The 25,098-nt window shown below is 34.6% G+C and overlaps 11 protein-coding genes and 1 non-coding gene across 12 annotated transcripts; 6 read left to right on the top strand and 6 right to left on the bottom strand.

Annotated features, from left to right (window-relative positions):
• The first annotated feature begins 26 nt into the window (after nt 1-26).
• Nucleotides 27-1,966, top strand: CWC22 (MIF4G domain protein). Its single transcript, XM_761630.2, has one exon — nt 27-1,965. The coding sequence runs from the start codon at nt 161-163 to the stop codon at nt 1,949-1,951; it is 1,791 nt and encodes a 596-aa protein (XP_766723.1). The 5' UTR covers nt 27-160; the 3' UTR covers nt 1,952-1,965.
• Nucleotides 1,967-2,880: 914 nt separating this feature from the next.
• On the bottom strand, nt 2,881-4,844 carry CELF1 (uncharacterized protein). The gene is made up of 3 exons (XM_761629.2): nt 4,229-4,844; nt 3,947-4,108; nt 2,881-3,629 (listed from the first exon to the last, which is right to left on the bottom strand). Exons 1-3 carry the CDS (start codon nt 4,289-4,291, stop codon nt 3,048-3,050), a joined length of 807 nt encoding a protein of 268 aa, XP_766722.1. The 5' UTR covers nt 4,292-4,844; the 3' UTR covers nt 2,881-3,047.
• A 500-nt stretch (nt 4,845-5,344) lies between these two features.
• On the top strand, nt 5,345-9,828 carry Pde7b (3'5'-cyclic nucleotide phosphodiesterase family protein). The gene is made up of 9 exons (XM_061305163.1): nt 5,345-5,796; nt 6,037-6,273; nt 6,551-6,696; nt 6,919-7,088; nt 7,318-7,416; nt 7,530-7,969; nt 8,229-8,865; nt 9,188-9,492; nt 9,584-9,828. Exons 1-9 carry the CDS (start codon nt 5,484-5,486, stop codon nt 9,793-9,795), a joined length of 2,559 nt encoding a protein of 852 aa, XP_061161728.1. The 5' UTR covers nt 5,345-5,483; the 3' UTR covers nt 9,796-9,828.
• Nucleotides 9,829-10,854: 1,026 nt separating this feature from the next.
• sph (Endonuclease/Exonuclease/phosphatase family protein) lies at nt 10,855-12,791 on the bottom strand. The gene is made up of 3 exons (XM_761627.2): nt 12,123-12,791; nt 11,272-11,760; nt 10,855-11,075 (listed from the first exon to the last, which is right to left on the bottom strand). The coding sequence occupies exons 1-3, from the start codon at nt 12,370-12,372 to the stop codon at nt 10,870-10,872; spliced, it is 945 nt and encodes a 314-aa protein (XP_766720.1). The 5' UTR covers nt 12,373-12,791; the 3' UTR covers nt 10,855-10,869.
• Nucleotides 12,792-12,824: 33 nt separating this feature from the next.
• On the bottom strand, nt 12,825-14,274 carry TpMuguga_01g01198 (uncharacterized protein). Its single transcript, XM_761626.2, has one exon. It carries the CDS (start codon nt 14,152-14,154, stop codon nt 13,231-13,233), a length of 924 nt encoding a protein of 307 aa, XP_766719.1. The 5' UTR covers nt 14,155-14,274; the 3' UTR covers nt 12,825-13,230.
• A 456-nt stretch (nt 14,275-14,730) lies between these two features.
• TpMuguga_01g01197 (uncharacterized protein) lies at nt 14,731-15,783 on the bottom strand. The gene has a single exon (XM_761625.2). It carries the CDS (start codon nt 15,564-15,566, stop codon nt 14,748-14,750), a length of 819 nt encoding a protein of 272 aa, XP_766718.2. The 5' UTR covers nt 15,567-15,783; the 3' UTR covers nt 14,731-14,747.
• Nucleotides 15,784-15,803: 20 nt separating this feature from the next.
• TpMuguga_01g01196 (Ribonucleotide reductase small chain family protein) lies at nt 15,804-17,598 on the top strand (the record flags this gene model as incomplete). The annotated part of the gene is made up of 6 exons (XM_061305162.1): nt 15,840-15,935; nt 16,015-16,047; nt 16,121-16,257; nt 16,477-16,648; nt 16,970-17,312; nt 17,399-17,589. The coding sequence occupies 6 exons, from the start codon at nt 15,840-15,842 to the stop codon at nt 17,587-17,589; spliced, it is 972 nt and encodes a 323-aa protein (XP_061161727.1).
• Nucleotides 17,599-17,711: 113 nt separating this feature from the next.
• TpMuguga_01g01195 (emp24/gp25L/p24 family/GOLD family protein) lies at nt 17,712-19,014 on the bottom strand. Its single transcript, XM_761623.2, has 4 exons — nt 18,752-19,014; nt 18,545-18,671; nt 18,154-18,324; nt 17,712-17,971 (listed from the first exon to the last, which is right to left on the bottom strand). The coding sequence occupies exons 1-4, from the start codon at nt 18,901-18,903 to the stop codon at nt 17,786-17,788; spliced, it is 636 nt and encodes a 211-aa protein (XP_766716.1). The 5' UTR covers nt 18,904-19,014; the 3' UTR covers nt 17,712-17,785.
• On the top strand, nt 18,901-20,922 carry TpMuguga_01g01194 (Tubulin binding cofactor C family protein). Its single transcript, XM_761622.2, has 7 exons — nt 18,901-19,225; nt 19,345-19,595; nt 19,794-19,845; nt 19,876-19,949; nt 20,230-20,370; nt 20,617-20,680; nt 20,710-20,919. The coding sequence occupies exons 1-7, from the start codon at nt 19,043-19,045 to the stop codon at nt 20,905-20,907; spliced, it is 963 nt and encodes a 320-aa protein (XP_766715.1). The 5' UTR covers nt 18,901-19,042; the 3' UTR covers nt 20,908-20,919.
• Nucleotides 20,881-22,290, top strand: TpMuguga_01g01193 (pinin/SDK/memA/ protein conserved region family protein; the record flags this gene model as incomplete). Its single annotated transcript, XM_761621.2, has 6 exons — nt 20,997-21,099; nt 21,165-21,238; nt 21,508-21,663; nt 21,790-21,882; nt 21,970-22,044; nt 22,076-22,255. The coding sequence occupies 6 exons, from the start codon at nt 20,997-20,999 to the stop codon at nt 22,253-22,255; spliced, it is 681 nt and encodes a 226-aa protein (XP_766714.1).
• Nucleotides 22,291-22,895: 605 nt separating this feature from the next.
• Nucleotides 22,896-24,954, bottom strand: lplA (lipoyltransferase and lipoate-protein ligase family protein). Its single transcript, XM_761620.2, has 10 exons — nt 24,491-24,954; nt 24,082-24,181; nt 23,928-23,980; nt 23,847-23,895; nt 23,674-23,744; nt 23,501-23,575; nt 23,415-23,471; nt 23,307-23,378; nt 23,010-23,277; nt 22,896-22,977 (listed from the first exon to the last, which is right to left on the bottom strand). Exons 1-10 carry the CDS (start codon nt 24,770-24,772, stop codon nt 22,916-22,918), a joined length of 1,089 nt encoding a protein of 362 aa, XP_766713.1. The 5' UTR covers nt 24,773-24,954; the 3' UTR covers nt 22,896-22,915.
• On the top strand, nt 24,954-25,026 carry TpMuguga_01g01248. Its single transcript has one exon. It is a non-coding gene; the product is annotated as a tRNA-Lys (tRNA).
• The last annotated feature ends 72 nt before the right edge of the window (nt 25,027-25,098 follow it).

Below are 25,098 nucleotides of genomic sequence, written 5' to 3'. Positions count from 1 at the left end.
GACCCAATTACCCTTACCAAATATCCTTACCAAATATCCTTACCAAATACTCTTACCAATTAATAATTTTCAGAAAAATTTTTAATCAAATTTTTTAATTTTTTTTATAATAATTTCATAATTTGAATAATTTTTAATGAATTTGAATTAAATTATCGCAATGAGGACGAGATCGAAATCGCCAATTTCCGGTGATTCCACCAACAAACCTACCCCTAACTCCTCTACCATCGCTAATCTCACTACTAATACCACCAACTCCAACCTCAGTAAATCACCCGAATCTAACACTTCTAAACGTACCACAGAATGTATCTTAGGGAACACCACTGAGCAGTATGGCTCTGTAGTAATGAGTAGGACTGGTGGTGTATATGTCCCGCCATTTAAGCTCCAGCGTTTACAGCGTGAGATATTGCCGGATGGATCTGTGGACTACCAGCGCCAGGAGTGGGAGCGTCTGCGTAAGCACATAAACTCGACAATAAACAAGCTAACCCTCACCAACGTGGCGGAGTTAGTCTTGGAAATGTTAGAACATAATTTGATCAGGGGCCGTGGATTATTTGCGAGGACTTGGATCAGGGCGCAGATGGCGTCGCCAGGTTTCACGCCAATTTACGCCTCGTTTTTGGCCGTGATTAACTCGAAATTTCCCGAGATCGGGGAACTCACACTGAAACGTATAATTCTACAATTCCGCAGAGCTTACAAGAGGAATGATAAAATCGTATGTCAGTCCTGCGTCAAGTGTGTGGCACACTTGGTAAATCAGAAAATAGCCCATGAAATTCTTGCATTACAGTTGTTGGCAATTCTGCTGGAAAAGCCCACAGACGATTCTGTGGAATTGGCACTAGAGTTCCTCCGTGACGTAGGGAACTTTTTACACGAAAATTGTAAACAGGGATTAGACTCAGTGTTTGACAGGCTGAAGAGTATTTTACAGTGCGGACTCGTAGATAAACGGACACAATACTCCATAGAAGCACTGTGGAAACACTGGAGGAACGGGTTTACAGAGTATAAAATTCCTAAGGAACTGGATTTACTCGAGGAAGAAGATCAAATTACACACGACATTGACTTTTTAGACCAGACCATTACTGGGGATGAAATGCTAAATATTTTCCAGCCAGTGGAACCGGAAGTTTATAACTTAGAGAACCTCAAGTGGAACAAGATTAAACAGGAACTCACCGGCGCTCACACAGATTCCGAATCCGACACATCCGAGGATTCAGAATACGACACTGTTGAAAGTGACACTGTGGACAATTTAGACACAGTTGACAATGACACTGTGGACAATGACACTGTGAACACTGTGGAACGGGGGATAAAAGATTATACGGAGCAGGAGTTGGTAAATTTGCGGAAGACGATTTATTTGTGTATAATGTCTTCGTTGAATTATGAGGAGTGTGTGCATAAGATATTAAAGTTGAACATTGAGGACAGGGAGATTGAAGTGTGCATCATGCTCATCGACTGCTGTGCCATGGAACGCACTTTTCAACTCTTTTACTCTCTTCAAGCTGAGCGATTGTGCAAACTCAGGCAATCCTACCGAATCAACTTTGAACAGTGTTTCTCCCGTCAATACAAGTTGATACACAGACTGGAGACGAGTAAACTGCGTAACGTGGCCAAGTTCTTTGCGCATTTGTTCTATACTGAGGGGATCAGTTGGGAGACACTTACGGTAATAAGATTAACAGAGGAGGATACAACTTCGTCTGGTCGTATATTCATAAAAGTGTTGTTACAAGAATTAGCGCAGAACATGGGAGTTGACACACTGTGTAGAAGATTCCACGATGCCGATGTGAAAACAGTGTTTGAAAAAATGTTCCCAACGGATTCGCCAAAGAATATCAGGTTCTCAATTAACTTTTTGACCGCCATAGGACTTACGCCTCTCACCACGGAACTCAGGGCTCTTCTATAATCTTCTATAGGGTTTATGTGTATGTGTGTATATACGGGGTAGTATAGTATATTTAATTAGCTCCCTCTCGGGGTATATAGTTAAAGTAGCTCCCTCTCCCCTTATACAGTAAAGTAGCTCCCTCTAGGGGTATACATTTAATTAGCTCCCTTTAGGGGTATACAGTAAAGTAGCTCCCTCTAGGGGTATATATTTAAGGTATAGGTATCTGGTATTATGTGTCTGGGTTTATGGTTTTGGCTAGTGAATAGGGTGTATAAATACTATAGTACAGTACTGTTTACAGGGTTCTGATATACTATTTACGGTGTTTTAAGATGATATAGAGTGGTGTTTAGGGGTTAAAAGTGTTTGTTAAGGTGTTAATTTGGTACCATATTTACATACTACTATACACATACTCAGTATATTATACATAGTATATATAATATATAGTATGGTATATTAGTTAACAGTATATTAGTTAACAGTATATAGTATTATAAGTATATATTTAAGTAGCTCCCTCTCGGGGTATATACTATAGGTATATAGTATATATATATTATAGTACTTTAGTATTAGTACTATATTAGCTAAGGTGCACAGTATTCTAGCTATAGTATAGTATTACAGTAGTCTAATATTGTAAGAGTATAAGTAGTATAATACAGTAAAGAGTAGTCTTAGGTATAGTATTCTAGGTTTAGGTATATAGTAAGATAGCTCCCTCTCCCTCTCCCTTATATAGTAAAGTAGCTCCCTCTAGGGGTATATAATTCAGGTATCTGTTATAGGTCTTAGGCATAATATACTCATGTATATACATATTATTATAGTATGTAGTACTGGTATACCCGGGAGTTTACAGTGCCAACTAATCCACCGTACTATACCTTACACACTTTATATAACTATTCCTAAATACTAACAATACATAATATATATAAAAGATTGTAAGAGATTACAATTTACTATTGTACATTTTCCCACATTCTCACACTAATCTCTAATATACCCACCACACACTCAATACGATAAACTCAATACTATAATACGATAAGCTCAATGAGATAAACTCAATACTATAATACGATAAGCTCAATGAGATAAGAAGTTAGTAGGGATTATAGTGCATTTGATATTTGGGAGTGAGTGTGTTATTGGGGTTGGTTAGTTGTGTGGAGTACTGTGGGTAGTGTATGGGTTCCATTTGCATGTAGTGTTCTTCTCCCTTTTTTAGTTGTACTTTGAGGTATTTCCCGCCAACGCTGAAGCCGTTCATGTTCTTGATGGCGACCACGGCACTCTGGGGATTATCGTAGGAGATAAACCCGAACCCCCGGTTCCTGCCAGCAGAGTCACGTTGGACCCGGGCACTAATCACATTCCCAAAGTGTTTAAAGTGCTCTACCAAGTCCAAATCGTTCCAATTTGCCGGCACGTGGAATACAAATAAGTTAGCACCTGGAGGGCCAAATGAGGAACCACCAGCCACTGTACGCGCCGGGGCCATTAACTCTGCCGGTTTCTCCCACTGAGTTTGACCAGTTCTCACATTGTAATAGTAAGGCACACCTTCAGCTGTGGTAAATTGCTGCCACAAAACTGAACTCGCAGGAACTGCTGGGACCGAAGGCTGATTTTCAACCATACTACGCTGTGAAGCATACACAACCTCCAATCCAACCGTTGTACCCTGAAATTATCATTTAATTATTTAATTAGAAAATTATTGTAAAATTGGGGTAAAAAAAAATAAAATGCAAAAGTTGATCGGGTTAGGAGAAATAAAATTTCTCCGTAAATCAATTTCTGCTGCAGTAACTACACATTTACCAAATTTTAATTGTAAAATAAAAATAAAATACCAAAAAGGTTGCAAATTGTAAAATAATGGGGATAAGGTAAATAGAGTTAATCACTAAAGCCCCTTCGGGGCTAAAGAGTCCCATTGGGGTGGCTGTCTGTGGAAACTACATAACTAAATAGTTGGGAGCAAGCCCCGTAACGTACTTGAAAAATGATTTTCCCGTTGAGAGCATCGATGGCGTTGGAGGCGGATTGATTACTTTCGAAAGTGACAAAAGCCCAGCCGTTGTTCTGCTTCATCTGATCCGGCATATAAAATAAAGATACCAATTGACCATACTTCGATAACTCCTCCTTCAACTCCTCCTACACATTCACACTATTACGAGTAAACAAATCATTAATTAACTAATTAATTAATTAATTGAGTAAATAAATGAATAATTAATGTGAATAACTAAGTAATTAGATGAGTTGGGAACAAACTTCGGAGGTGTTTGAGGGTATGGAGCCGACGAATAATTTAGCGTTTACTGTCGATTCCGCCATTTAATTCCATAAATTCCGATGTAAAATTTGTCAATTTGTTGTAAAATTTTGATAAATTCCGACGAAAAATTCGATAAATTGTTGTAAAAATTCGATAATTTCTTGTAAAAATTCGATAAATTGTTGTAAATTTGATAAAAATTAATGAATTGAATGAGCAGTGAACTGCCGTAAAGTGTAATATTTAACACATGAGATAATAACACAAAATACAAAATATTTCCTAATTTAACACAAAAATATTTCCTAATTTAACAAAAAAAATTCAATACATAACACAAAAATATTTCCTAATTTAACGAAAAAAATTCAATAGATAACAAAATTCGATAGAGAATCAGGGAATTTGGGGGATAGTTATTGAGTAGAGAGGTATGGAGAGTTATAATTAGAGCATTGTGGAATAATAAATGTGTATTCGGATAGATATGGAAGGGCGTATGTATGAATATATATTAGATTAGAGTTGGGGCTAGGGGCCTGAATCTCCGAGTTTACAAACACAAGATATATCAATTCTCTTAGCTACCAAACTCATCTATTCCATTACAACACTTCATATATTATGAGAATCTATTTATACTCTACGCCACCCCATCCTTTGTCAGGTCACTAACTCTAACTCAGTTTCCTCAACCAATCACCTCAATCTCACACACTCACAATTTTATCTCATAGTTTTATATCACACGGGATTTTATTTGTTCATATCCCTTTTTCCACTTACTTTAGATCGGTGTCCAGTAATTCACAGATCTTATAGAATTTAGATAATTTTTAAATTATTATTTAATTATTATTAGATTATTATTAGATTATTATTTAATTATTATTAGATTATTATTAGATTATTATTAGATTATTGGTTTAATTATTTAATTGTTTTTTGGATAATTTTTAATTTTTCGAAAATTGATATTTTCCCTGGAATCCGTAAATATTACCTTTATAATAATTATATTGTTGAAAAAACATTATTTTTTGATTTTTATATAGTAAATAATGTCATTATTTTATCCAACTATGCGTATAAATTTATATATTATAACACTTTTTACACATTCCAAACAGAATATTTTTTTTACCAATTTTATTTTATAATTTCATTAATATTTTTATTTTCATTACTTTATAATAATTTTATTATTTTGTAAAATATTATGGAATCGGATTATTTTATTTAATTTACAAAATGACAGTCTCTATCATACACATCCCTTCCATCAACTCATCCCCCAATCTCTCCAACATTAACTCTAATAACTCTAATAACACTGTTGACAGTGTTAACACTAATAACAGTAGTAATGTTAATGGTAATGTGGAAATAGGTGGAAATATTGAGGAGAAGAGTGAGAATGAGTTGGAGGTATTGAGTTTAACGATTCGTCCTACGTATTTGAATATTTACGGCTACAATTTCAAGGGTCCTGAACTGTTCAATGACAATTCTAAGCAGCAGACGCTCACCGACGATATCCTCGAATCCCTCAAACTCAATCAAAGTTTTTCATTACCCCATTCTATACTCTTTTGCAACCTATTTATATTTATTTTACTTTTTACTAATTAAATTTCGTAAATAAGTAGTTACAGCAGCATATTATTGAGTTATTTTCCTCTCCAATCGTAACCCGATCAACTTTGGCATTTTATTTTTTTTACCCAAAATTTCTAATTAAATAATAATTACGCAGTTACGCATTGTTAGGAGTAGATAGTGTAATTATTGGAATGAGTGATAGATGTGCATGGCGACTGTAAGCGTTTGGGATATGTGGAGCGTAACTCGTTGGGAAACATCGAGGGCTTTGGCTTTATGAAGAAATTCCCGCTAAAATTTAATCATCAGTACTTGGAAGAACTTTACGCTCTCAATATTAATCACTGGATTCTCGGACGGTTAATTTTTATCTCCCTTCTGAATCTTGTCATTACGCTCTTTTTCTGGCCAATTAACTCTATCTCATTCGGTAATATAGGTTTCCGTTACGGTGCTTGCTACCGCCTACTTGTGTAGTTACTCATATCTATACTAGATACCTATTTACACATCCCCATTATTTACTAATTTGCAACCGTTTTGATATTTATTTTATTTTTGCTATTATTTTTTGGTAAATGAGTGGTTACAGCAGCAATAATGACTGGGTGAAAAAATTTATTTCTCGTAACCCGATCAACTTTTGCATTTTATTTTTTTTACCCATTTTTCACAATTATTTTTCGATAAATTTGACAAATAATAATTGTTTGTAGGTTTGATGAGGAGTGATGGTTTGATTGGTGTGTTATTTCATGTGTTGATGTGTTTGACGCTTTTGCTTATTTTCATTCCCATCAGTTCACTTCATTACAAATTTCATCAATTCGCCGAAACCTCTCTCTATTACTCCTTAGTTCTCGTAACCAATCACTCCTAGTTACACTACCCCATTATTTACACTTTTTGCAACCTCTTTGATATTTATTTATTTTTTACTAATTAAATTTGGTAAATGTGTTATTGAAGCAGCAAAAATTAGAATTATTTTCCTCAGTAAATCCTAGCCCGATCAACTTTAGCATTTATTTCCAAAATCCCCAAATTTCTAATTAAATAATTAAACTGTGTGAATATGTTGTAGATAAGTTTGATTTGGGGTTGTTGGTATTTTGTGGTATCGTATTTGTGCCGTGTAAAATATTTCAAGAGTTCAGTTTCCCAGTTAATTGTCTCCACAGAGTCTTTTAAAACTGTTTTCTTCGTCTACTGCATTCTACCAATTATTACTCTTGACGCTTTCTTACCCATTAGGTTTCTCCGTTACGGTGCTTGCTAACACTCACACATTTCCTCACTATTTACACACTTACACATTTCCTCACTATTTACACACTTTTACACACTTACACACTATTTACCCTATTTACATATTTACACACTATTTACATATTCACATAGTTATAAACTTGGTTATGTGGTTATTTGGCTATATGTGGACCTTACTCCGTAACGGAGTTTCCAACCTTAGTAATATGTTTAGAACCTCCAGGACTTTATGGATCCATATACAATTTATCATCTTTTACTCCGTCAACACCATCACAAACTCTTACAATACTCACATCTCTTTCACTTACCCGTATTACTACTACCGCAGCAATTATTACAACTATTTACTCCTAATTAGAATTATTTATCTCAAATATTATTATATAAAAATTTGTTGATAAAACTCTGTACTGGTGTGTTTAGATTGTTTCGTATAGTATTTTATGTGTTGATATTGGTGTTGTTATATTTTGGCGGTTTTTCTACGGAGATACAGCTCCGTATTTCCTTCTACAATTGGATAATTACTTCCATTAAAATAGAGAAAATACAACACTCTGTTAAACACAGTCACCAGGTTGTCACTCCGCCCGACTCTGCGCCTGTGGAACTGATCCTCCGTAACCTAACAATATCCAAAAAACTGATTAAAATAATCCATAACATGATTGGGAATAACATGCCGGAGACGTGCAGTTACTTTAACCAGACACTTGTTACGCTGGAAAACTCAATCACACAACTGACAAAGTCCAACCTCTTCAACATTAAATATAATAAAGTCTTTGAAGAAATGGGAACCGGATCCGAACTACTCAACTCTCTATACACTTCTTATTTTACTCCCATCAATCATTCCAATTGTACCCACTCATTTACACATTTACACATTCAGTTATGTATTTTACACATTCTTATACACTTACACATTTTTACACACTAATAGTATTTTACACACTTAGTTACTGTTACACACTACCGTGTCTTATTTCGACACTAACGTGTCTTTTTTACACATTCCTACACACATTTACACACTTACACACTAATAGTATTTTACACACTAAATTACCTATTTTACACACTATTTATGGTAAGTTAAGTAATAATGGTACTGTGTAGTGGATGGTGTGGATAGGGAGTATAAATATGTTAGTATTCCCTTGTCTGGTGTGTCAGGAGTAAGTTCTGATGCCCCGTTAATCACCTTGGACCAGCTGTTGAATGATTGGAACTTTAGCATTTTGGACTATTTCCGCCAGAATCCCACGGGATTCATCTCAATAGGCTGTGTGTTACTATCAGAATTTCAAACCCACTTCAACATTCCCACGGATGTAATTTACAGTTTCCTCGGGTTGGTCGAGAAATGTTATAATAACGTCTCATACCATAACCAAATGCACGGCGTTTTTGTATGTCAGAAGCTCCTGTGCCTGAGTAACTTTACCAACGTTTACTCCAGACTTTCTGTGATTGACCGGACAATTTTGATAATCTCAGGGCTTTGTCATGACATTGGGCATCCTGGACTCACAAATGCGTTTTTTATTAACTCGGGACACCAGCTGGCACATTTATTCAATGATAAAAGTGTCCTAGAGAACTTCCACTGCTGCCTCACCTTCAACGTTCTCAGACAAAGTAACTTGTTCTCATTTCTCGATAAAGAAGAAATGAAAATCGTCAGGAGAAAAATCATACAATTGATACTTTCCACCGATTTAGAAGATCACTTTCAAACAATCACACAGTTTAGGTACGTTACGGTGTCAGGTCCAACGGCACCAGTTATGTAGCTACAGAGTTAGCCACCCCAATAGGACTCTTTTTGTCCCTTTGGCTACTACTAACTCATATCTATACTAGTTACTTATTTACCTATCCCCATTATTTCTCAATTTGCAACCTTTTTGATATTTATTTACAATTTACAATTGTTTTTTACTAATTAAGTAGTTACTGCAGCAATAACTACAACTATTTTCCTCTCCAATTCGTAGCCCGATCAACTTTGGCATTTATTTCCAAAATCGACAAATTTATTAATTAAATAATAAAACTGTGTGAATATGTTGTAGGGTGAGAAGAGCTTCTAGGGAGTTTTCGGTTGAGGGTGAGATTGACACGATTTGTAAGATGTTAATAAAGGCGTCTGACATTGGCAGTTCTTGTATGGAGTGGCGTTTAACCTTGGAGTGGTCACAGCGTCTGGTCCAGGAGTTCTACACGCAAGGGTTAGAGGAACTTAGCCTTGGACTCCCAATCACACCACTCTGCGATCCCAATAAACACAACCACCTACCCAAAGCACAAAGCGGGTTCCTCGCCATCTTCGTCATCCCACTCTACACCGAAATTGCCAACATTCCACAACATAACACAAGTTCCCAACCATTTACTCACATATTCACATAGTTAATAGTGTGTAATATTATAATAGTGTGATAATGTGTAACAGTGTGATAATATTGTAGGGAGTACTGTGGATAAGGAAACTGAAGTTACAGAGTGTATGGAGAGTGATGAGAACAGAGTGTTGAGTGTGTGTTTGAGTCATGTGACTGATAACAAGGACCGTTGGGATCAGATGAACGAGTTGGGAGAGACGTTACCGCTCCGGAACTTCCCACATGATACCATACAACTCAACGTTAATCTAGCACTCGCTAATCTCAATAACATTTAACATAATCATTATATTTAATATCTTAATACTATACCTAACTATTATACCCCTAGAGGGAGCTAATTAGATATATACCCCTAGAGGGAGCTAAATTAACTATTATACCCCGAGAGGGAGCTATCTTAGTATACCCCGAGAGGGAGCTACTTAACTATATATCCATAATTATATACCCCTAGAGGGAGCTATCTTAGTATACCCCGAGAGGGAGCTACTTAACTATATATCCATAATTATATACCCCTAGAGGGAGCTATCTTAGTATACCCCGAGAGGGAGCTACTTAACTATATATCCATAATTATATACCCCTAGAGGGAGCTAAATTAAGTATTTAACTATATACCTAAGAATATCCTATAGTTTTAGAATACCTAAGAATACTGTATACTATACTATACACTTAAACCCTGACAGATAATACTATATTCTAATACCTTAACTATTTAGAGTACTGTATTGTCTAACTACTCTTAACTATACTCCTATTATACCTAATACCTATTAACTATATATTATATACCTATAATACTATTTACTTATACTATATACTTGGGATACTTAGTGCCTAATACTATAGTACTATAGTATACCTATGATAACAAAACCCAGACAATTAATACCTATACCTAAGACTCCTAACTACTGTAATATACTGTACTACTGCACGTGTATTACTAGAATATCTATACTATATGACTATAATACTATATACTCTTAACTAATACACCTCAAAATATACTATACTATTACTATACTATTACTATACTATTACTATACTATATATTATATACTATGTATAATATACTGTATATGTATAGTAGCATATAAATACAGTACTAAATTAACACCTTAATAAATCACTTTAAACCCCTAAAAACCACTCTATACTCTTGTAAACCGCCGTAAACACCATCTTAATCCCTCTTAATTGTACTGTACTATAGTATTTTACAACTAATTTACTAGCCATAAACCCAGACACCTACCACTACCATACCATACCATATACTATACTAAATACTAAATACTAAATACTATGGATAATATACTAAAGTATAGAAAGGGATGATATTAGAATGCGAGAATGGAGTAGACGGGATAGTGATCTGAGGGGTTATAAGTTTCCATGGTGCAGGTCCCGATACAGTGTAGATAATACTTGCGAACTCTAATTGGCGCGTGGAGCTTATCTCTAACCACAGTTTGCGGATGTACCACACGCACACCAGGGCCAGCCAATATATAATCAAACACACTCGATATCGAATCCACATTACCTAATCACATATTAATTGTATTTTTAAGTGTTTAGGGAGGGTAAATAAACTCCTGTAAATCATAACTACACAGTAAACAAATGAATAAAGTTAAGAGAGTAAACAACTGAATAGAGTTCAGGGGGTAAATAAATGATAAATAAGTTGATAGAGTAAATAGATAAATTGTTTGAGGGATGCAAGCACCGTAACGTACACATTTTGCAGTAATCATTGGTGATTGAGCAGTAGGTGGGATCTTTATCCCCGAGTGTGTGAGAGAATTTGATGAAGTTCTTCTCCCTGGGCGATAACATTGCCTTGAATTCGGGCGTGTCAGTTAAGCAGCAAGTGTTCAAATCACCAGCCAGGATGAACGGGTCGTCATCTGAAACTCCATGTTCCGACCGGCTGAGAAGTTCAAGCCAGTGAATAATTTCCTTGTACTGTTTTTGGCGTACGGTTTTGGCAGGCCCGTCGTACGCTTGTAAGTGTGTGCCCACAACGTTGACACGTTTGCCAGCCTTGCTAATCACAGCAACACAAGCGCCTTTAGACGCTAGAGAACATGTGTTACGACAGTTTTTGAAGATCAACTGATGACGCTCCAGGATCGGATAACGAGACATTATACACACGCCACCGTTTGTCAATATTAACCAACGATTCGAATTGTCCACAGTACTGTCCCAGTCATTCTTCAGTCCTACAAACAATAGGTTAAGTATGTCAGTTAAGTATATAATTGTATGAATAAATTTGGTCAAATTTGGCGAAAAATAATTGCAAAAAACGCGATTTTGGAAATAAATGCCAAAGTTGATCGGGTTACGAATTATCGAGGAAAATAACTCAATAATCTGCTGCTTCAACCACTTATTTACCAAAAAACAATTGTAAATTGTAAATAAATACCAAAAAGGTTGCAAATTATGAAATAATGGGGATGGGTAACTGAGTACCTATAATACCCTAATTAACACCTAACATTACTATTAACATTAACTATTAACATTAACTATTAACATTAAATATTAACATTATTAGTGCTAGAATAGAGTAATTTACCGATGAGATCGGTGGAGAAGGGTAGGAGAGTTTGTAGAGCAAGTTTGAAAGTGTTGAAGACATTTCTATCGAAGCATTCCTGTAGGATTAAGACGTCGACGGCGTATTTCCTGACGAGTTCTACGAGGTATTTGGGTAAGATCCGGGCCCTAATTCCGATGTTATAACCGGGCGCTAAGTACCAAGGGATACACTGCACATTATAACTCATTACAGATAAAGTATCCTCCCTTATCAACGGAGAATTCATTCCGACACATCCAACAATTCTTACACAATCTTACAAAAATTTACACAATCTTACAAAATGTTACACAATGTTGGAAAATGTTACAAAATATTACACAGTGTTGTAAAACGTTACAAGATATTGGAAAACGTTACGAGATATTGGAAAATTTATGGTACAAGATAAAATAAAAGAAATTTATGGTACAAAATAAAAAATTTAATGGCGTGAGAATAATAAAAGGATAATAATCTGACGATATTGGCGTGGATGGAAAGGATCTTGCGAATGTTGTGAAAGTGTAAAAAATCCCACAGTGCATTCTTATATCATTTTATATGCACAATCACTACACTATATTGTACTCCCAACGCATCTCCGAACTTTTCACACAATCCCCGATCCCATCCCATTAATAAATTATTAATAAATTATTAATAAATTATTAATAAATTAATTTATCATTTTATCAATTATTTGTGATTATTTTGGGTAATTTTAATTTTACCCGTAACACCTCAGCGTACCCTGTTACACATGTCAACCTATACATCATATCTACGGTATATTAACGTTATCTAGTGTAAATCAAGTAAGCAATGAGTGTGACATTATATTACTAGCGTTTTTAGCGTGTTTAAACTTCATTTTCAAGTATGTTATTTTACACATATACTCAGGGTACATGTTAGTTACCCAACAATTTTAACATTTTGCAACCTCTTTACTTTATTTTATTATTTACAATTATTTTTTGGTAAATGAGTAGTTACTGCAGCAATATTGATAGATATTTTCCTCGGTAAATCGTAGCCCGATCAACTTTGGCAATTATTTACAAAATCGTGAAAATCCGAATTAATAAATCGGGTAAAAGAGTTATTTGGTGAGTGACGATAGTAATTCGTTTAAATCATTGAGCATGAGTGTTAGATCTTTGTGTAGCGTTTCAGAGGTGTCGAGTACGAGTTCATGTTCCTTGATATGAAACAGAACAAAGTTAAACAGCTTTTCCCAGGAGTTTGTATAGTTACTCATGTAACTTTCGAAGTAGTCCATCTGCTCTACCAACTCAGTTTTGGCAATTTCGTGTGAAATTCCATACTCGTACGTGATTAGGTAGTAGATGCCAGTCTGTATAAAGCTCATTTTTAAGCCCTTTACGTAGCCTAAATTATACACACTTTCCAAAAACCCAATCCTCACACTTAGGGCCAGTAACTCCAATTTATTCCTCAGTGTATAGATTATTTTTTCCGCATCCGTGTGTCTAGACTGGGTCAATTCTAGTTTTATTATCTTTATTAGCCTGTTGACGGTGTCGAAAGATTTGTACATTGAGTTGTATGTGGTGAAGGTGTTGTGTTTTCTGGGTTTTACTTCATAGTTCGGGTCTTCATACTGGTCTAAAATGTGTAACATTGAGTCTTGAATTAATTTTAAAGTGTCGTAAATACTCTCCAGTAACTTGTCATAGTGAAGTTCGATCGGTTTTTCCAATTTTTTCGCTAACTCCGTACCACCCACCGAGTCTATTAATAATTTGATGGAATTAAGTAAAGATTCCAATCTCACGGCGTAGCGATGTGTGAAGAAGAATTCTATCCTAATGAGTTGGTCTGAGGGATTTTGGGCTGAATAGCGATGCAAATCGTCAAATAACGCACGACTCATCAGGGATAACTCGGAATCCAACCTCGCACTCGGCGTAAAAATACTCACAGGACGCAATAACTCCTCCTTGTCCGTACCCAAATACGATTCAACCAAACGCAACAACAACACAATTAATACAATTTTCATTTTTCATACAATTTATACAATTTTATTATACAATTTAATACAATTAATGCAATTTATACAATTAATGCAATTTAATATACAATTTTGTAATATTAGTTTGATGAATAAAATAATGAATTAATGTATAAAATAAAAAAATTTGACACCACATCAAAATTAAAATTGTCGTTTTTTCACTAAATTTCGCTTAAATTTCATTTTAATCATTTTAATTAGTTGTTTTTTATTTTTTTAAACTAATTTCACAAAGATTCAGGAAAATTTTTTTTTACCCCTTTTACACATTTTTTACCCCTTTTACACATTTTTTACCCCCTTCTACACATTTTTACACATTTTTACACATTTTTACACATTTTTACACATTTTTACACATTTTTACACATTCTTACACATTCTTACACATTCTTACACATTCTTACACATTTTTACACATTCTTACACATTCTTACACATTCTTACACATTTTTACACATTCTTACACATTTTTACACATTTTTACACATTCTTACACACTAATTTAACTATTTTACACATTTTTACACACTAATTTAACTATTTTACACATTTTTACAATGAGCAAATGTATGAAATTAAACTTTGTTGAGATTGGATTGGTAAATTTGAAAGATGTTAAAGAGTGACTGTACATAGTTTGGTAATGTTTTAACTTGTGACTTGATATCTTTGAACATGCGATTGATGAGGTCTGCGTCACTCCAGTAAGTTCTCTTGATCAGCTGTATCAACAAGCTTTCATCGTTGAATCCTTCGTAATTATCCGTACCGCTGAACAGTTTAATAGCATTCACATACAATCCCTTGGAATATATTTCCTCGGGCTTCACACTTTTAAACTTGACGTTGTAGTGTTGGTAAATGAGTCTGGTGATTGGGAAGAAGATCATGACAAAGTCGTGGTAGACTAACTTGAACACGTTGTCGTTCTTTGGCCTGCTGGTACCAAGACTTAAAAACCCAATCAAGTGATTAAAGTGCAACTTCCAAAATGAGAACGAATGTAACATCAGTTCCACTCCCGATCTGATCTTCGATTCCACCGTGGGATATTGCTGGAAATGTGCTGGATCATGTGCAAAGGAATAGCCGTGAGTAATGTCAAGAGAAGAAGTACGGAGTGGTAACTCCTTTTCCACTATGAATCCAAGTTCACATAGTACTTTTTCCGTATCACTTGTCATGGCCTTGACGTAGGAGTTTAACGCAGGACGCTCAAATCCCAACTTATCAATCCTACGCTTCATATAATACGACGCGTAACTTATCTGCTTATACATTAACTTAAACGAGTCAATTATTCGTTCACTCAGTTCAACGTCTGTCAACGCTGTTGTTCCCGTTAGGGAGATTAACGCCGTAAGCGGCAGAATGAGCAAATTTGTTATTCTCATTTTATATAGTAATTAATGTGTATAGAATTAATTTACTGAATGCCAATTTGTATATAAAAGTGAAATAAAAAGATTTCAGCACATTGAGAATATTTTACAGGAAAATTAAAAATAAACTACAAAAATAAAATAATACAAAAAAAATATTAGTTTAACAATTTTTTACAGTATTTAACAATTTTTTACGTTACTTAACAATTATGGTGATAAACAACGTTTCCCCCTTTTACCCCTTATAAACAGTTAATATTTGTTAATTATTACTGAGTGAAAATGAGTGGAACGATGGTGTATAAGTATTTACCCTGTGCTTCCATTGAGGAAGTACAAAATGACGAAATTTTACTCAAAGAAAATCATAACCGATGGGTACAACACATTTTTATTTATTTTTTACTTATTATTAAATTATTATTAATTATTTTAAATTATTATTGATATTTTTTAGGTTATGTTTCCTATTGAGCATGACACTTTCTGGGTATCTTTACACATTTTACTCCTAAGTTACACACCTTAATACCATTATAATAGTATAAGGTAATGTTGTATAGATAATGTATAAGGAGGTGGAGAATAATTTCTGGGCTGCTGAGGATTTTATATTTTCTGATGATCTCAACTCACTCTTCAAATTACCAAAACCCCTTTTCAACTCTCTTTTCCACCTCTTATCCTTTCATATCAATCTGTAATACACTACTTCTATAGTTATATACTTAATTACTTATTAACATATTTTACCCCGACTCCCCGGAATTAGTAGTTATCACATTCTACTTAATTTTACCCAGACTCCCCGAAATTAGTAGTTATCATAATTTACTTAATTATACACCTAAAAATAGGGTGACTCCCCAAATATAGTAGTTATGATAGTTTACTTAATTATGGAATAAAAAATGTGTAGTGATAACAAGTGGGTATGTCGTCCAGTGGATATGACGTTGGAGTTACTGAGTGAGGTACAAATAGCAGAGGCCAGGGCGTTTTACGGATTTCAACTCACTGATGAAAATATCCACACCGAAACCATCGGTACCATGTTCCAACTTCTCAATCAACCACTTGATAACACAATTGTATCTTATTAATCAGTTAATTATATATAACTAGCTCCCCTTGGCAGTCCCCCGCCTCACTACTATCCGGGCCAATTCCCGCTTGACTTTGGTGTTCACCCTAGATATGGTGGTTCCACTCCACTATATTGACTTACTATAGTATTAATATTGTAGTAAACTGTAGTATAGTAATATAGTTACTTAGCTCCCCTTGGCAGTCCCCCGCCTCACTACTATCCGGGCCAATTGTCGCTTGACTTTGGTGTTCACCCGGGATCAATACTACTCACTCGACTATTACAACTCATTTAACTATAACAATTCTAATGATGGTTGTAGGGACAGGATAAGATAACGTGGCTCTATAACGAGTGTGAGAAGAACAAATGTTTCTTTAAACGTGTGTTACTCGTTGTTATATCTAAGTTATTGTTCACGGCCACATTTAATATTCTCCGTGACTACTTGGTGAAGGAGAAGTTATTGCCTACGTTTACTTTGGCGTTGGATGCTGTGAGTAAGGACAGGCATATCCACACCAGATTTGCACACTGCACATTCACACTACTGCAACATAAAATGCTCGAATCGGACGTCGTACAACTAATTAAAGAAGCGCTAAAATTGGAATACGATTTCGCCAACAAATTTCTACCACTCTCTCTCATGGCCATTACACAAAGTATTATTTACACAGTTTTCTACAATAGTTTAATAGTTAATTAGTTAAGTAGTTAAGTGGTTAAGAATAATTAACAGTGTTAACAGATGTTCTCCGGGGTTACATGGAGTGGGTGGGTAATAATGTGTTGATGGTGTGTGGGTATAGAACGTTGTACAGTTCAGACTTTGACGTGGAGTGGCTAAATCATCCCACGGTCGATCTTAACATCAGACAAGTAATCAAAAAACAAAAAACCGAACACACCACCGAAATCAAATTCGACGAAGATTTCTAATTTTCTAACTTTATTTTACACATTTTTATTAATTTATTATTTTATTATTATTTTTTTTATCAAATTTGTTTGAAAATTGTGAAAATTGTGAGAAAAAAAATAAATGCAAAAGTTGATCGGGTTGCGATAAATAAATTTTCCTCTCTTATTTGCTGCTAAAAGAATAACTGTAAAATGTGTGTAAAATGTGAGTATATTATACGAAAGATTTAACTTCGAAGAAGGAGGAGATGTGGTAGATTTGATAGCAGCAGAGCCCGATAACGACGATCATTTGAACAATTGACCAAGTAATAATACGCGAGTTCATCTTATTTATTATCTTCGACAACAAATACTCACGCGTACTATACGCCTCCATACGCTCCATTATCTCCCTAGTCTGTTCACACATATCTCCGTAGTATTAACTGTATAACTATGGTATGACTATGGTATAACTATTGGGGAGGAAAATATCTACCAAATTGCTGCAGTAACCACTTATTTAGTGAAAAATAATTGTAAAAAGTAAAATAAAGTAAATAGGTTGCAAATTAGTAAATAATGGGGTAGGTTGTATACGGAAGTGAGAAGTCGTTCTGCGTAGGTGATAACGCCTTTGAGGTCTTCAACGGTTGAAAGTGAGGACATTCCTTTATTGGAAATGGTTTCAACTCTAAATGATATCACAAACGTCACATAGTCCGAATGATGATTCGTCACACACAACGAATAAAAACTATTCTCCAACACCTGTAAATTTACTAAAATTTAAGTAAAAAAAAATAAAATACAAAAGTTGATCGGGTTACGAATTTAAATTTTCTCACCCAGTCATTTTTGCTGCAGTAACAACATATTTACCAAAAAATAATTGTAAAAAATAAATAAATATCAAAAGGTTGCAAAATGTTAAAATTGTTGGGTAAATAACTGAGTAACTGAGTAGTATCAAGCTCCGTAACGGAAATACGTTAAAATTAAGATTTGAGAAATCGAGCGATGGTATAGGATTATCCCTTTGGTTATGTATTAAGTTACTCTCAACTTTGTATAAATTCACCTCAGCCATCGAATCCGCCGGTACCACACCAACAGACCTAAAACACCAAATTTACCAAATAACCAAATAATCTAATAAATAATAATATTTCCAATATAACAGAGTGGTAATTGGTACCCGATGATCTTATCTCCTTTGGAAGCGTAGGAAGTGAAGCAGCGTAATTCCTTGGGAGCCAAAGTGATGTTAATACAACGAACAAATTCCCCAGCGATCAGTAATAAAATAAACCAAAATTTTATCCTTATATTTTTAGCCCCGGAACACATTGTTCCAATATATACACTAAATTATTTTTAATTATAGGGTTATCAATCTTATACTTCTCCCACATTCTCACTATTCACTCTGCCAACTTTGTTACTAATGTTTACAGTGTAAATAGTATAAACACTGTGAATAATGTGAATGGAAGGAGTGGAATATGATGTGGAGTATGAGGTGGAATATGAAGTGGAATCTTTATGGAAGATTGCGATGGAGGTGGAGCTCCCATCGGAGATGGAGAAATTAGTAATAAAAACACAAAATATAATGAAAGAATTAATTAACCAAGCACTCCCAAACAAACCCAATCCCGCTCTCTACTCCGTAACTAACTCAGTCTTACACTTTTATACTTAGTTCTATAGTTACTATACTTTTATACTTAGTACTATAGTTACTATACTTATATACTAAAGTTACTATAGTTAATAATGTTGTATTAGAAGTTGAATGGTGTGTTGAGTATATTGAATTTGAAGATTAAACAGAGCAAACCACACGCTAAATTCGCCTTTAAATCACATAACTCATTCTCTAACACTTCTAATATTACTAATACTGTAGAGGATACTGTCAATACTATTGTGGAAGATACTGTGAATAATACTGTGGAGGATGTGGAAGAAACTGTGGACAGTGTGGAGGAGAAGAAGTTTGGGGAGAATTATATAATAAAGAACATCAAGAATCAGACGTAATAAATACTTACATACTACTGTATTATACTATAAGGAGTGGGAGAGGGAGCTCGAGGACCAGTCAATGGAGTAGACTGGTCCGAGAGCGAAATTTTTTTTCTTGCTGCTCTTTTTTCTCCGCAAATTCTTCACATTACTATACTCAAATTAGTCATAATCTACTCAATTATCCATAATTTAGTATGATTGCGTAGAATATTGAGGGTTGAGGATGAGAGGCTGGGATCAATAAGCTTGGAGAACATTGTACTATTTATGGTGTTAATATTATTACAGGACCGGTGTAGGATATTTCTATTGAATGCTTCAGATTCTTGCTTCATCTACAATTCTTTTAACTCTATTTTGTGGTATTTCCGTTACGGTGCTTGCACATACTTATTTACTCATTTACATAGTATTAGTATAGTAAATAGTATTAGTATAGTAAATAGTATTAGTATAGTAAATAGTATTAGTATAGTAAATAGTATTAGTATAGTAAATAGTATTAGTATAGTAAATAGTATTAGTATAGTAAATAGTATTAGTATAGTAAATAGTATTACTATAGTAAATAGTATTAGTATAGTAAATAGTATTAGTATAGTAAATAGTATTAGTATTAGTATAGTAAATAGTGATGTTTAGTGTTGGAGTGGTGAGTGGATCGGTGATGATTAGTGGTGTGCGGGACAGTGTGATAATAGCAACGTCAAGACAGTTGCGAGTCTCAAACTCACACAACACCAAACTACACATCAACACAATCACTCCGCCCATCATCGAACGGTATCTCATTATTATACAATTTATACTCTAGTTATATCCCTAATAGCCGAGTGTGTTAGTACTATCTACGGTACCTAGAAGTCGTGGGTTCGAGACCCCGTACTGGAACACATTGCTACAGGACTACTGTACAACTATACTACTCCCAAGTTACTCTAGACTGTTCCTAGTCCTTTAGTGTTCACACGAGTTAACTAAACTATACCTATTATTATTATTCACTACTATGTAATAATAATGTGATAGAAGTGCGGGTATAGTATTTGTGGATAATAGTGTGGTGTATGAGTGGTATGTAAACCACTTGGAGGTATAAATATAGTTGTAACCAATGTGTAGTTGTCGGGGCTGGGGTTAGAATTCCCGGATAATAAACACTTGATTAAAGATTTCACGTGGCATCACCAGACTAAATCGCCAAACTTTACTATCCTGCCAAAATTACCAGAAATATCCATTCCCGTTATACAACCTGAACCCAACATTTATACCATCAATCAACAAGATCTAAACCACCTAATCAATCAATTACAATAATTTCATCACATTATTTTATTCATTATATTTATTATATTCCTGTGTTAAGTTGTGTTATTATTGTTAAGAAGTGTTAAGAGGTGTTATGGATGGAAGTGCGACTGGAGGATGAGATTCGTGTATTAATCCAGGAGAGAAAAGCCGTAAATTTGGCCCTCAAAAAGCTATCAAACCAACTCACCAACTTCAACAGTAATTTTTACTCCATTATTTTCATAATTTTATTTTTTTGAGATGAGGTTGTAATAATTTGTTAGATGGAGATTCTAATGTATTATTGTCAAATAAAGTTTTAAATACCAATTCATTCGATTCCAAACGCAAATCCAAAGTATTCCACACTTACTCAACTATACTTAACTATACCCCTAGAGGGAGCTAATTAATTATATACCCCTAAGGAGAGCTACTTTATATACCCCTAAGGAGAGCTACTTTATATACCCCTAGAGGGAGCTATCTTACTATACCCTAAGGAGAGCTGATTAACTAGTACCCCTAGAGGGAGCTAATTAACTAATACCCCTAGAGGGAGCTACTTAACTAATACCCCTAGAGGGAGCTACTTTACTATATAATAGTAATAATGTTATGTGTTAGGACGATGGGTTTATGGATTATGAGCCTGAGAAGCGGCCTAGGGTAGAGGATGATTCGGAGACAGTTCACAGGCACAAGCGTTTAATGAAAGTTGGCCTCTTTGGTTACTTACTCAAAGCCAAAGACGCTCTCGTCAAAGAAAAAGATGATCAAAAAGTCGCAATCACATATATTACTACTCAGTTATTACTTTAAGTTATTACTACTAAGTTATTACTACTAAGTTATTACTACTAAGTTATTACTACTAAGTTACTACTGTTACTGTGTAAATTGGTGTAGATATTGAAGCACATTGAGAAGGAGAAGTTGATAGACACAAAACTTGAGGAAAAACAAAAGGAACAGTCAACACTACTTCAAAAAGATATTCAAGTACCATTCTACACAACTTATTAACTCAACTGAATTAACTCAACTGAATTAACACAACGTTTTACTTAGTACGGCATAATGTTGTAGGATGAGTATGACGTGAATAAGAAGCGATTAGAGGAGATAACAACGGAATTAAACAAAAAGCAGACCCAGTTGATGGTATCCACTACTAATAGTATAAATATTGTAGAGAATGAGACTGTGTGAGCATTATGAGAGTATGGGTAACTTTATAGCGACGAGTACGCAGCCGACGATATTCTGGGCACCTTTCAAGTTTAATCATCACCTCAACACACTCAGAGACACCACCAGGAACTTCATCGACAAGAAAATCGAACTCATACAAAACACCAATTACTACGAATAATACTCCAACTTCATACCTAATATACTCTCAACACTATACTATTATATACTATTAACTATATACCCCTAGAGGGAGCTATCTTAAATATATACCCCTAGAGGGAGCCAATAAACTAATACCCCTAGAGGGAGCTAATTAAATATATACCTAAGAATACTATAGTACTATAGTATGTTACTGAGGGTATAATAGTATATATAGAACATAGAATAGCAATACCTTAACTATATACATAAACCCAGACACCCACTAACTATACTATACCATATATACTATACTATATATAATATACTATGTGTATATGTATATGTGTATAGTAGTGGGAGTATATTTATAGTACTATAGTATAGTTATATAACACCAAATTAACACAGAATAAAGCATAATAAAACATAATTAAACCTTAATTACACCTTAATTATACATTAATTATGCCTTAAATTAGGTAATTAGCTCCTTCAAACACTGTTGAGAGTAAGTTGACTATGGGTGGGTAATGTAATTAACTACCTGTAATGTACCCAAATAACTAAATCTAATGACATTCTACTGAGCCTAGATATGACATTAGTCTGGAAACTACACATAAATATCCCCAACCAAGGGATCAGTTGACCTCATAAACTCAATCTACTAAGTATTACACATGTATAATATTAATCATAAAGATTCTCGTAGCCACGCCTTGATTTGTCTTACATATTCCTCACAGTTTGGATATTCTACACCAATATTGACACAGTTTCCAGATTACCCACGGAATTGAGAATCTCTTCAAACGCCTGAAAAGTGTTTGGGAATGGGGATTTATTGAATTTCTTGATCAAGTGTTGGATGAAATCGGCGTTTAGCATGTCGGAATAGATGAAGACATTTTCTACTTGGTTGTCTCTTATGTCCAGACAGAACTCGACACTCCCAAACTCAAACCTGTTCCTCAAACTCCTCACATTCATCCCATTCATCCCATTCATCCCATTCATCTCATTCCTCAAATTCGTCCCATAAATCCAGTCTCTATCCTGAAATCACATGTTATATTGTGTGTTACGGTAAGTTTGTTGTAACATTCCTTGAACTCCTGTTCGTTGCACACTTCGCTAGTCTGATCCACTTCCCACAACTACACATTACATGGTAAAATTAGCTATGTAGTTACTTCGCTGTGTGTGTATTGAAAGTGTGTGACGGTCTCACTGATGATGGAGTCACAGACCTAATGAATTATAACAGAGTTAAAAGTACTTCTTGGTGTGTGATGTCAGGTTTGAACTGAGCCAAGTTAGTTACTCTTGACTCCACACTCTTCACATTGTGCTTCTACACACATTTATCAAATTGCACAGTTAACGAAATAATTGTATAGTTAACGAAATAATTGTATAGTTAACGAAATAATTGTATAATTGTGGGATTACGGCGAGTTTGGACTTTTCGGGTGTTAAGTACTTCTCCAAGGAACCTTTATTTATGTTTATCAACAACGTTCCTAATGCATAATCTTATTTAACTGTCTAGAAGGGAATAACTGTGGAAATAGTCCCCAGGGTATGACTAAACCCTGTGATTGGATGCAAGCACCGTAACGCACCATGATGTAAAGCAGCGTTAGGTAACACTTTGAATGCGGATCCGGAAAACTATAAAACAAGTAAATCTAATATCACCACACCTTAAGACCATTTACACACATGTCATTTCTACCCGTAGGATCACATCGGACTCCTGACAAATATTAACACAGTAAATAATATTAACACAGTAAATAATATTAATAGTGTAAATAAGAATAACACAGTGAATAAGATTAATAGTGTAGGAATTACCAATGAGTTTGGTTAGAGCTGAGCAGATGAGTTGAGAGTTCGTGTTGAAGTCGTGGGTCTTGGAGTCTGAAATGATCGTAAAACACAAGTTCCCCAAGTCCTACAATACTATACAACTTACTGTACTACGTGTATTATACTACGTTGTATATACAATGTGTAATATACACAATATATAATATAATATATATATAATATATAAATTATATTAATTAATTGTTACATCATTTTAATACTTATTTTGTATATATTTTATCTGTATAATTGTGGATTTAGTAAAATTATTTGTTGTCACGAGTTTACACTTTTTGACACTTTGCCAAATTTTACAATTTTTCAATAATTTATCAATATAACACTACTAATAATGTGTAGAAAAGTGTGGAAAAGAGTAGACTGGTGAAGAAACCTGGTAGACAGCGCCACCGCCTGTGAATCTTCTGACGATGTTGACATCTTGTGTAATATTGTTTAAATTACATTCTGAGTAGAGGTTTTGGTTCCTTCCAATGATGACGGCGGGTGAGTTTCTCCAAAAGTACAAAACCCTCGAGTACGCCGAATTACTAACATTATTCCACAGCCTTCCAGTGGAAAAAGTACTCAATAAATAATTCTCCAACGATAAATTAAAATATATATTCCGCTCCCTAGACAATACCACCAATAATCTTTCATACATTCTTAACATCTCACAATTGTTCTCACTATTTACACTATCGTACAGTATTATAATATGGTACAATATTAAAATATGGTACAGTTTACACTATTGTAGTGGAATCTGGAAGATATGGAATAAATTATATAATAGTGTAAGAATGTGTAGGATTGAGTGGATAGGTGAAAGAGTGATATGGGATTGGATTGAGGCCTCTTTAGCTCAGTCGGTAGAGCGCCAGACTTTTAATCTGGTGGTCAGGGGTTCGAGCCCCCTAGGAGGCTTCTTCTTATTTACCATTAATTATTTTATTTTAATATTAATATTTAATTTATTAATATTTAATTTAATTTAAT

Source organism: Theileria parva, chromosome 1 (genome assembly GCF_000165365.1).
Source record: "Theileria parva strain Muguga chromosome 1, complete sequence, whole genome shotgun sequence".
Lineage (NCBI taxonomy): Eukaryota > Apicomplexa > Aconoidasida > Piroplasmida > Theileriidae > Theileria > Theileria parva.
This window is presented reverse-complemented; position numbering and strand designations above follow the sequence as displayed.